We start from the raw sequence: 12,551 nt of genomic DNA, 5'->3' as shown, positions 1-12,551 counted from the left end.
CACACACACACACACACACACACACACACACACACACACACACACACACACAGTATTAGTGTAGGTTATTATGGGATGGACAGAGACAAGTATCAGTGCAGTAATGTGTGTTTACTACAGTATAAAAAGAGTACATCAAATACATTTAAGTAGTAGAAAGTTCAACATAAACAAACCTCCAGTTTGGTTGAAACGCTTCTTAAGAACTTCAAGGTTGTGTTTGCCAGTCAACTCACTAGCAACACCGATCTCTGTTTGTCTCTGCCAGTATTTTGGATCCTCTGCTGTGATTTTGTTCATCCAGTCCTGTTTGGCTTCTGCTTTCCTGCTGTTGCTGTCATAGTGAGAAATCTGAACTCCATCAACATAACCAACCTCCACAAACTCTGGGAAGTTTGGAACTTGAGAGGACGCAGTGAGGAAATACTGCAGCGTGTGAATCACTGAAAGAAGAAAACAACAACAGGATGACTTTTTATTATTTTGTTTCATGTTCAACAATCTTGCACTGTGAATATTTTAGCTCCTTCCGTCTTCAGTCGGGTCTTAAAGTGAACATCAAACACTGCTAGGTATCACAGTCAAGACTCACATGTTCTATGACAAATACAACACATTAATAATATTACTAACATCTGTTGACAGTTTGAACATTTTGAAAATAAACATATATTTTCTACAATGGAGGCTGAATAAAAAGTACAACAGAGTTGAACACAACCTGTTCTGCCCATTTGATGTCGACTCTTACTGACATCTTGTGGCGAGGTGATGTTACTACACTTGATTAGTTTCTGACACTTCCGTGTTTGAAGATTTGTGTTCGTTCTTACAAGCCTTGGAAAAAATAAGTCTTTGAACAAGAAACACTAAAGTGAAAACAAATAAAGAGCCTAAACGGATTCATCTGCTTCTGTAACCTTCTTGGAACATTTTTAATTTTTAGTAGGAAAAAGGGAAAACAATAAAATGTTAAAAAAAAGAACCAGGATTAAGTAATAAAGGGCTTAAATAATACAACAATAATTTAATTAATAAGTAACAGAAACTCTCAGAAGTCAAATAAGTGAAGGCACAAAGAGGATTTATGAGTAAAATATTAATAAACTTATAAAAAGGACTTACCAGGCGTCACGCTGTGCATTTGCACGACCAAAAGAAAGAATAAAAACAAGTTCATGATGTCAGCGCGAAACAAAAAGATGTTTGCCACTTTTAATCCCGCAGAGAAAGACAAAAGTGACGAACACTCGCTTGACTCGCAAACAGGAAAAATGAACCAGGAACTGCCGAGGCTCTTTTTATAATACTCCACCTGAGCCAAAGAGGAGTCAGCATTCTGTGACGTCACAGTGAGGAGAGAAAACGAAACGCTATTCTGCACAGAAAAGTGGCAGCAGTCAACTGACAAGAAGTCTTCTACTGGACTCACTAGAGAGCGCCCCTTGTGGCCACGTCAGGTAAATGCTTGTGTGGCTTTTCTGGGAAATCACGTGACTTGACAACAAAAAGGTGTGTCAAGTTGGCCGCCAAACTTGGAAAGAAAAGAAAGAAAGAGGAATGAAGGTGAGATTGAGAGTTAAAAGTAATGACAGGGCTGGAACATCCGATCAGTGATCGTATTGTAGTCCTCTCAAGAAAGCATCAATACAAATAATGATTGATAGACATAAAGTCGCTACACCGCAGGACATCCTCACTTCTTTTTATTTCACGTCTTAACTTTCACCTCCGTTATGTCTCCCAAGCGTGAGGCGTCCCTGCTGGGGTAACGGGACACGCATCTGCCTCGCATGGGTTCGATTCCCGGCCAGGGTTGCATCAGGAAGTTTCATCCTGAGTAAAAAAGTCAGCAGAAAGCCTTCATGAGATGGACTCGCTGTGGCCAAAGTGCTGAACGTGGGGGAAAAGTGTGAGGCAGACGCTTCTGCTGGCAGAATATCAAAGAAAGTGAAAGTAAAAGTAGACACGGTAAAGCCAAACATTGAACTCGATGGTAATCATTTTTATTTTTATTTTTATTTTGTCGTACCTGTCAAAGGTGAACACACTTATCCACGTAGGTGAGTAGTAACGAGTTACATTTACTTAGATAAGAAACACAACTTTTACTTTGCTATATAACATTTTATTACCATCGTTACATTCATTTATATCAGGGGTCAGCAACCTTTTTGAAACCAAGAGCTACTTCTTGGGTACTGATTAATGCGAAGGGCTCCCAGTTTGATACACACTTAAATAAATTGCCAGAAATAACCAATTTTCTCAATTTACCTTTAATAAATAAATCTATATGTATAAAAAAATGGGTATTTCTGCCTGTCATTCAGTCATACATTTTTTTCCTTTTACGGAAGGTTTTTTGTAGAGAATAAATGATGAAAAAAACACTTAATTGAACGGTTTAAAAGAGGAGAAAACAGGAAAAAAAGGAACATTAAATTTTGAAACATAGTTTATCTTCAATTTCGACTCTTTAAAATTCAAAATTCAACCGAAAAAAAGGAGAGAAAAACTAGCTAACTCCAATCTCTTTGAAAAAATTAAAAAAAAGAATTTATGGAACATCATTAGTATTTTTTCCTGATTAAGATTAATTTTAGAATGTTGATGACATGTTTTAAATAGGTTAAAATCCAATCTGCACTTTGTTAGAATATATAACGAGTTGGACCAAGCTATATTTCTAACAAAGACAAATCATCATTTCTTCTAGATTTTCCTGAAGAAGAATTTTAAAAGAAATTCAAAAGACTTTGAAATAAGATTTAAATTTGATTCTAAAGGTTTTTCGAGATTTGCCACAATAATTTTTTTGAATTTTAATCATAATTGAAGAAATATTTCACAAATAATTTTTGTCAAAAAAACAGAAGCTAAAATAAAGAATTAGATTAAAATGTATTTATTATTCTTTGCAATAAAAAAAAATAAATTTACTTGAACATTGATTTAAATTGTCAGGAAGAGGAAGGAATTTAAAAGGTTAAAAAGGTATATGTTTTTGAAAATCCTAAAATCATTTTTAAGGTTGTATTTTTTCTCTAAAACTGTCTTTCTGAAAGTTATAAGAAGCAAAGTAAAAAAATAAATGAATTTATTAAAACAAGTGAAGACCAAGTCTTTAAAATATTTTCTTGGATTTTCAAATTCTGTTTGAGTTTTGTCTCTCTTAGAATTAAAAATGTCGAGCAAAGCGAGACGAGCTTGCCAGTAAATAAATACAATTTAAAAAATAGAGGCAGCTCACTGGTAAGTGCTGCTATTTGAGCTAATTTTAGAAGAGGCCAGCGGGCGACTCATCTGGTCCTTACGGGTGACCTGGTGCCCGCGGGCACCGCCTTGGTGACCCCTGGTTTTGAGGCATGTTCCAAAAAATATTGCACTTTGTGACTTCAATAATAAATATGGCAGTGCCATGTTGGCATTTTTCTCCATAACTTCAGTTGATTTATTGCGGAAAACCTTGTTACATTGTTTAATGCATCCAGCGGGGCATCACAACTAAATTAGGCATAATAATGTGTTCATTCCACGACTGTATATATCGGTGTCTGTTGATATCGGAATCGGTAATCAAGAGTTGGACAATATCGGAATAACGGATATCGGCAAAAAAGCCATTATCGGACATCTCTACTTTCAACACATACAAACCATTTCAAACATCCACCAGGATGAGCAATTAGCGTTTAAAAAAAAAACATGTCAAGGAAAGTGAAGTAAAAGACAATACAAATACATTATTTCAAAATAATAATCACAATAATAATGAAAAATACCACATTTACAAATAGTGCTAATCTACGGAGCCCCTAAAGGGACATGGGGATTTTTTTTTTTTAGACATGTATCTCGTGCGCACGAGAAATTATCTCGTGGCCACGAGAAAGTTTCTCATGGCCACGAGAAACGTTTTATTTAAAAAAAAAAAAAAAAAAAGTTTTTAAATAAAAACTATCTTGTGGCCACGAGAAAGTTTCTCGTGCGCACGAGAAAGCATTGGATGCGTGCACGTGGTTTGAGGCGTGTTTTAAAATGGCAGTTTAGGAGTTTATGCGGCTCTATTTCCAACAAAGACGTTCCCTCGCCCATAATCTCCCGTCGCTCAGCAGTTTTGATACCTGTTATTAAACAGAGATGGCTGCAGTAGATTTATTCATGTTCCTTCAAATGCGGAATATACCTGAAAGTGTCATCAACAAACTAAAATAAGACAAGGTGAGGATACTTATTAACTTTTATATAAAGTAAGAAATAGCCTACTTTTAATGTTGCTATTTTACTGTAGGAAATACCATTTAGCAAACGTTTTGCTTTTTACAGATCGACACCAATGTCATAGGCATTAAGACAGATAAGGAGTTAAGCAAGTATATCGAAAGATATGGGGGTCGACTTGCGCTCAGAGCATTTTGCCGTCAAAGAACTGTGACAAACGAAGAGCCGAGACAGTGAAGTCCTCCCTCATGCAGAAATTAAGAGACAGGTTAAGAACTCCTAATACTGTACAAGACACCGCTACTGGCCAAAAAAATGCAGCCAAAATCACCCGGCGGGTTGAAATGGGATGGCTCCACTTTGAGAGTGGAATGTATCACCAGGTTAGAACGAGAAAAGGAGGAGGAACACGGAATCTGTCGGTCCAGAAATCAGTGACTATGGGTGAACTGTTGGAGACAGTTGGCAAATGCTTGTTTTTTGCAAATGGGCATTCATCAAAAGGACTGATAGAAGACTTTGAGTTTGACATTTGTGATTACAGTCACAGTCCTGTGCCCCGTGAAGTCACGGTGGGCCAGCTGTACGAACAGACTAAACTAAAAATGCTACGCGTCTACACAGCCACCAAGTCTAACAACATTCTACTTCTCTCTGATGAATCATCGGACATGGAGCCAACACAGAAAACGCCGCTGAAGGTAATTATCCTCTGCCACATTTGTGATATCAATACATAGATTACTGTAGGTATTCCATTTATATTGATTGCATGCGTCGCCAGGCTCTGCTTTTTATCCACAGACTTATCAGATTTAATGTTTTATTATCTCTAGCAGGGGTGTCAAAAGTGTGCCCCGGAGGCCATTTGCGGCCCACAGCTGATGTTTTAAAGGCCCACGTCACATTCTAAAAATACTAATAAAATAAACAAAAAATAACAAAAGTGGAATGAAAAAGTTTAGAGGTGAAATGTCATTTAGAAAAAGGTGCACTGTTGACTAATAAAACAAAGCTGTTTTTTCTTTAAAACTGTCATTGCTCAAAACATAATATTGAATGAAAATGTATGTTTTTATGAATTATTGAACTATCCTAGGCAGCTGAGATAGGCTCCAGCACCCCCTGTGATCCGGAAAGGGACAAGCAGTAGAAAATGGATGGATGGATGGATGTTTGTTTGCCACAAAAAAACATAGTTTTGTTTGACAAAAAGGGTATAAAACAAACAAACGAAAATGTATGTATGCCCTGGCACACCATTATCATCATTTCATGACCCAAGCAAAAAAGTGTTTACACTTTTATACTGAAATAAATACACCTACCACTTATTAAATAATCATACAGAAACAAATTAAGTTAGAATCCATGAAGGAAAGAAGAATGTGAATGAATGTTTATAACTGAAGACATTTACATATGCATTAAAATGTGTTTTCTTTTGTATTATTTGTTTAATGGATTAAGTAACGTCTATAACAACCTTTTTCCAAAACACAATACAGAATGTGAGATATAACAGGATAATGCATACATTTATCATTTGTTTTAAAAAGCTTACAAAAAAGTGGAACCCCCAAAATTTAGTGTGGGGCCCCATTTTGAAAATTCCTAGCGCCAATACTGATTATGGTTGTGTACCACACCTGTCTCATATGACGGATATGATGTTGATATTCACCTTTGCTTTCTTACCTGTGGTCTTATTCAATGTGATCTGTACTTTCACAGATGTCTTTTTTTTTAGGATAAATCTAGTGTCTTATTTCTATGTCAAGTCTGTATAAGCTCACAATGTGCTGCTCACAATTTGCTGCTCACCGTTTTATAGGCTAGGTCTAGAACAATGAAGACACGATCCTTGAGGAACAAGACCAGGAGACTCAATGAAGTGGATCATCCAGAGAGCTCCTCTGATTTAGATCTATCTCCAAGTGGCTCAATGCAGCAAAACCATGAACAAGTAAGCACCCGTATTGCATTTTTATGGAACCAGTCTGTGCTAAACAGTACTGAACTTGTGTTGTCTGAAGATTTTATTTTACCAAAATGTTCAGTATTCATTAAAATTCAAACATATTTTTATAGTTATAGTTTCCTGTGGTGTCATTTAAATTAAATCTGCATGACACAGGAGCTATGTTTATTATAAATCACAGGTGAAATATATGAGGGCACAGAAATGGCCTTTAAGAAACCATAATTTATAGTTTTAGTTTTAAATCTGCAGTTAAGATGGAAGTCTGCGAATGCTTTAAATGTTATCCTACATTAAGTAAAAATGCATACACCAAATAATTTACTCAGGTGCAGAGTGTTATAGTCACATGAATATATATAGCAGCTTCCATCCATCCATCCATTTTCTACCGCTTGTCCCTTTTGGGATCGCGGGGGTTGCCGGTGCCTATCAGCTGCATTTGGGCGGAAGGTGGGGTACACCCTGGACAAGTTGCCACCTCATCACAGATAGACAGACAACATTCACATTCACACACTAGGGCCAATTTAGTGTTGCCAATCAACCTATCCCCAGGTGCATGTCTTTGGAAGTGGGAGGAAGCCGGAGTACCCGGCAGCTTGGATGAGATTATTCAAACTATAGATAATATGATAGGTTGATTGGCAACCCTAAATGGTCCCTAGTGTGTGAATGTGAGTGTGAATGTTGTCTGTCTATCTGTGTTGGCCCTGCCATGAGGTGGTGACTTATCCAGGGTGTACCCTGCCTTCCGCCCAATTGTAGCTGAGTAGGCACCAGCGCCCCCCGCCACCCTAAAGGGAATAAGCGGTAGAAAATGGATGGATGGATGGATAATACATCTGTTTGTTTTCTTGTTTTTTATATGAAATGATCAATAGAGAAGAGAGACAATCAGCCAGTCAAGATCAGCAACTCCTGAGATGGGTAACACAGAGCTCCTGCATACACAACCTACTGAGGATGTTGGCAGTCATACTCAGCAGTCAACAAGAAGGCATGGATCTGAAGATGACTGTTTAACGGCTGTGCCAAGTCAAGATGCAGACCAGTTGTTAAGTGATGTCTCAGATTCCCCTCTTAATCCTGCCATTCAACAATCTCTTGAGGACTCTGAAGTGAAGTTTGGACCCATTGTTGGTGATGATAGTGATTCTCAAGACACCACACTTCCCTGGAATCCACATGACTTGAGCACCATGCAGGTACAATGTAGCACTAACGTCTTACAGTCCTGTAAAATTGTTACATTTTACATTTTTAAAATGTACAAAAACTGTAACATTACCATCCGAAGATCTTTCATCCTAAGCATATGTTTTTAGATTCATGTTTCATCCAACCATTCCAAAACTCATTTGTAATTTAATGCATCGTTGTATGAAATAGAAAAGCGGAAAATTTAAAACCACAACATTATCACCATTTTTGCATGCTATTTGATACATTGATTGTCAAAATCTTTGATTCTTTTCTGTTCACAAAAGGATTAATCAATCAATAATCACACTTAATTACCTTTTTAAAATATCTTGCAGCATTCCACATTCAATGATGGTCCTGTATCATCAAGCTGTCTTCCAGCATCACCAGATCCATTTGACAAAGAAATCCTTATTTTGAAATTAAGACGAGTAAACATAGTTGATGATGTCCTTAATGTCTTCATGGATCCAAAAGTACTGAATGCTCGTCTAAGAATGGAGTTTACAAATGAGAAAGCTATGGACAGTGATGGTGTGTCAAGAGAGGCGTACTCCGCATTCTGGGACCACTTCTTGGACCAGTGTGAGGGGGAAGATGAACGAGTACCCAGGCTACGACCAGACTATTCTGAGAAGAAATGGCAAGCGCTCGGAAGAGTGTGGTTGAAAGGATACCTGGACCACAAAATCCTACCAATCAGACTGTCACCAGCCTTTGTTCTTGCCTGTTGTAAAGGAGTTAGCTCAGTGGATGAAGAACTATTAATGATGTCATTTGCCAGATTTCTTTCAGAAAATGAGCGTGTGTCGCTTGAAAAAGCACTACAGGGTACCATTGATGAAACTGTTGAGGAGGACTTACTTGATGTCTTCTCCAGAATGGGATCACACTGCCTGCCCCCTAAAAATAATTTACGGGCTGCTATTTTAACAATGGCCCACAAAGCTCTTCTTCAAGAGCCAAAGTTTATAATTGACTGTTTCCACTCCAGTGTTCATAATGCTATGCCAACGCTCATAACCACAGACAACATAATGGAGATATATGAATCTAAGAGGCCAACTAACAAGAAAGTGGCCCAGATGATAAAATCATCACTTGAAAGCCTAAATCCACAAGAGCAGACTGCTCTTAACCACCTGCTACGGTATGTGAGAAGCATCGACCAAAGAAAATTGGAGATTTTCTTACGCTTCTGCACAGGATCTACTGTGCTGTGCAAAGACACAATTGAAGTCATTTTTAACACATTGTGTGGTTTAAGTCGCAGGCCTGTAGCACACACATGTGGAGCAGTTCTTGAGTTACCATGCACTTACATCACATACCCTGAGTTTCGCAAAGAATTTGATAATGTCTTGTCTGGTGACTGCTTCACAATGGATATTGTGTAGTGAATGGAAAGCACATCTATCTTCTACACTGAGTTTTGCATTTGTCTGATGCAAAACTGTTTCTACAGATTTTCATTTATTGTTCTTATTAAAACAGAGACCGTTTACATTTTTAAAATTGTTTTATTTTCTTATTTTTTTCTGTAAATTGTTAGTACATTGAGATTCAGTTTTTTTTCCACAAGACAGTTTAATAATTTTGATAAGTCAGCAGGGTCTGTTCTCATAGGTAAATGTCCCTTTTTGTACAATTATTACATTTTCATGTGCATCTTTTATACAATTGTTATTCTGAATAATGTTCAGAATTTATGTCATCATTCAACAAACAAGTTCATGTTCAATGCAAGTACAATACATTTCTAATGGTTGTTCAGTTCTGTTCATTTCCTCTTTCATGTCCTGCCTTGTTTCTCTTTGCAGTCAGTGTGCATATAGTGACATATCAATCCTATTTGCACCTCAGTTTTGCTGCAAAATGTTCTTAATGTTTGTGGCATAGCACTGTTCAAGTGTAGTCAGTGTGGACATGTTGTAGCTCTGAATAATCTGAATAAAAATCCATCTCAAATTAGAGAGTTGATGTTATCTCATTCCTCAAGTGAAGGTACAAATCCAATGCCTGATAAGCATCAGCTGGAAGATGCAGCTGTGACTCTGCCATCAGAATGTTGCAGATGTTGTAGATGTCTGTGTCACATGGCACTGCTGGTCGAAATGTGCAGTTACTCTGACACAACTGTACATCAGCTCTGTCCACTGGGGAAATGCAATCACAAGTTGTGTAGAGTTCTGGGAACATGTACATGATTCGGGGGCGACCACTGGGCACCCTGTCATTCTTTGATGGTCTGATGACATGTGCATCCCACACATTGATGGTCTCGTCTAATTCATCCTGGAAAAACAGTACAGAGAGAAAGAAAAGTACATTAATATGCAATTTGTTATTCTCTTCATGTGCTCTTTAATTTAGTTATGAGATTACTTCAAATAAATTATGTTAAATCTTGAGGTTTTTGATGACGTTAGGAGAAAATGAGTGGAAAAGGCCAAATATAAATATATAAATTAATAAACATAAATGAATAAAAACAGTTTGCTGCCCACTATGCTTGTATGGGTGGGGGGGGGGGTTATTAGGGCTACCAAACCCCCTGACACTGATGATGAATTAATAGGGTATTGTAGGACACCAATAACAGTAATTAAGAAGACACAGAGACATGAGACACAAGTGCTAATATTCACACCCACTGTCTGCTCATGGAAGGATGTTAAAAGACAAAAACGAAAATGTAATTCAGTAGTTTTTCCGTTAGATGGCACTGTTGTACTGTTGATTCATTGCATCTCTGCAGCCCGCTTGTAAAAAAAGAGATGCACTTGCTATATTACATGTGTGTGCATGCCAGTCAATAAAAACATCAGAAAATAGATAAAACAATGCATTGTCGCTTACCTGAATGAAGCTCATAAAGCAGAACTGAATTAGACCTCGGTCCAAGTATGTGCCACCGAACAAACCACGGTCCTTCAGGTCAGTGAACATAGAGATATAGAACTCCATTGATTCTCTTCTGAGGAAACCCCACCAACTCTCTTTGCGCTGATTTGCTGTGCTTGCCCCTTCGATGTAGCTGTCAATACCAGAACCGTCATCAATGTTGCGACGGAGAAAACGCTGAAAGTCTCTGACTTTAACATTTTCAGTGCCCCGATCGCCTCTGACAATCCTCGAACAACCACCAAATTTCTTCACTGCCTCCATATAGTAGCCTCCAATGATTTTTGGGTCACTGCTGGTCGTAAATGCATTCATCCAGATAATTTTCCGGGAAAATCCGTCAATACAGCCGTTTATACAGATACCAAATGGTTTCAGTTTGTCATAAGAGTCAAAGTGCCAAATATAATTGGGCCCTTTTGCGAAATAGTTGCGACGATGGAGCCGTCTCCTTGCTCTGAGTTCAACACCCCTCGGGTCAAGTTCTTTAAGAATTAAGCGTACTTCTTCTTTCTTGACGTGTAATCCATCCTCCTTGCATTTAGTGTACATCCACCTATATCCACACAGCAGGCCACTTGTTTGTAACTGCTGCTGAATTAAATCTACCACGCGATCCAAAGAGGTGTATCCTTTGCGCCGAAACAGACCACATGCCTTCATAATTCGTTTTAAATGTCTTTCAGACACAATATACCGATGACGACTTGCAAGCAAAGCAGCAATGTCCTTACAATGAAGTCCGAGTTGGAAATACAGCCGAATTAACTCCTGAACTGCCATTTTAACACACACCTCAAACCACACGCACGCATCCAATGCTTTCTCGTGCGCACGAGAAACTTTTTATTTAAAAAAATAAATAAAAAATGTTTTATTTTTTTTATAGAAAGTTTCTCGTGGCCACGAGATACATGTCTAAAAAAAAAAAAATCCCCATGTCCCTTTAGGGGCTCCGTATTATTCAGTATTATTTTTGTTTTATTATTATTCAAGTTTTAAATCTCCAGATCAACATTAGGTCCATCTGTCAATATAATGATTTTAAAGCTTTAAGTTGTATGCTCTTTTTGTCAAAGAAAACCCTGTTTTTAATGGGAAAAAAAACACAAAATATGCAATATTATCACCCAATATTTTTTCAAGTGGAATATTTGAGATTATATAATAATTGGAGCATTAACAAAAAGTGAGGAGAGGCGGGCCGGCGGGGAAAGTGTCACGTCAGCCGCCGTGTGGACGTCGGACGCCAACATGAGCGAACGCTTCCTTTCTGGCTCCAGGAGAGGACCTTACCTGCACACTCAAGCCGCAGGTGTGTGAGTGTGTGCCCGCCAACTTTGAAGGGGCTCCCGCCGGCGTGGATGTGGAACTATGGACGGACTGACAGCCTTGCTCGTCTTCCTGTGGATTGTTCAAGACTAACACTCTGTTGCTGCTGCCCTGAAGAGGCTAACACTCTGCTGCTGCTGCCCTGAGGAGGCTAACACTCTGCTGCTGCTGCTGCCCTGAGGAGGCTAACACTCTGTTGCTGCCCTGAGGAGGTTAACACTCTGTTGCTGCCCTGAGGAGGCTAACACTCTGTTGCTGCCCTGAGGAGGTTAACACTCTGCTGCTGCTGCTGCCCTGAGGAGGCTAACACTCTGTTGCTGCCCTGAAGAGGCTAACACTCTGCTGCTGCTGCCCTGAGGAGGCTAACACTCTGCTGCTGCTGCTGCCCTGAGGAGGCTAACACTCTGCTGCTGCTGCCCTGAGGAGGCTAACACTCTGTTGCTGCTGCCCTGAGGAGGCTAACACTCTGTTGCTGCTGCCCTGAGGAGGCTAACACTCTGCTGCTGCTGCTGCTGCCCTGAGGAGGCTAACACTCTGCTGCTGCTGCTGCTGCTGCCCTGAGGAGGCTAACACTCTGTTGCTGCTGCTGCCCTGAGGAGGCTAACACTCTGCTGCTGCTGCTGCCCTGAGGAGGCTAACACTCTGCTGCTGCTGCTGCCCTGAGGAGGCTAACACTCTGCTGCTGCTGTTGCTGCTGCCCTTAGGAGGCCAACACTCTGCTGCTGCTGCTGCTGCCCTGAGGAGGCTAACACTCTGCTGCTGCTGCTGCTTCCCTGGGGAGGCTAACACTCTGCTGCTGCTGCCCTGAGGAGGCTAACACTCTGCTGCTGCTGCTGCCCTGAGGAGACTAACACTCTGCTGCTGCTGCTGCCCTGAGGAGGCTAACACTCTGCTGCTGCTGCTG

The 12,551-nt window shown here is 39.5% G+C and overlaps 3 protein-coding genes across 4 annotated transcripts in view; 1 reads left to right on the top strand and 2 right to left on the bottom strand.

Annotated features, from left to right (window-relative positions):
* LOC133552122 (class I histocompatibility antigen, F10 alpha chain-like) overlaps positions 1-12,551 on the bottom strand; it is a 37,251-nt gene that overhangs the window by 2,701 nt on the left and 21,999 nt on the right. The window contains exons 1-2 of one of the 2 annotated variants that reach the window (XM_061899484.1): positions 1,126-1,401; positions 177-443 (exon numbers count right to left, since the gene is read on the bottom strand). In XM_061899484.1, the coding sequence (XP_061755468.1) occupies positions 177-443; positions 1,126-1,180 (322 nt within the window). In that variant the 5' untranslated portion in view covers positions 1,181-1,401. Of the gene's footprint in view, positions 1-176; positions 444-1,125; positions 1,402-12,551 lie in introns of those variants that run through there. The other variant, XM_061899482.1, reaches the window with a different exon arrangement.
* Positions 4,054-9,382, top strand: LOC133552132 (uncharacterized). Its single transcript, XM_061899497.1, has 4 exons — positions 4,054-4,224; positions 4,330-4,925; positions 6,059-6,190; positions 7,090-9,382. The coding sequence occupies exons 2-4, from the start codon at positions 4,473-4,475 to the stop codon at positions 7,531-7,533; spliced, it is 1,029 nt and encodes a 342-aa protein (XP_061755481.1). The 5' UTR covers positions 4,054-4,224; positions 4,330-4,472; the 3' UTR covers positions 7,534-9,382.
* LOC133552119 (uncharacterized) lies at positions 8,912-10,928 on the bottom strand. Its single transcript, XM_061899478.1, has 2 exons — positions 10,271-10,928; positions 8,912-9,706 (listed from the first exon to the last, which is right to left on the bottom strand). Exons 1-2 carry the CDS (start codon positions 10,865-10,867, stop codon positions 9,380-9,382), a joined length of 924 nt encoding a protein of 307 aa, XP_061755462.1. The 5' UTR covers positions 10,868-10,928; the 3' UTR covers positions 8,912-9,379.

Source organism: Nerophis ophidion, linkage group LG04 (assembly GCF_033978795.1).
Source record: "Nerophis ophidion isolate RoL-2023_Sa linkage group LG04, RoL_Noph_v1.0, whole genome shotgun sequence".
NCBI classification, from domain to species: Eukaryota; Metazoa; Chordata; class Actinopteri; order Syngnathiformes; family Syngnathidae; genus Nerophis; species Nerophis ophidion.
The sequence above is the reverse complement of the archived record's forward strand: the minus strand, read 5'-3'. Positions and strand labels throughout refer to the sequence as shown.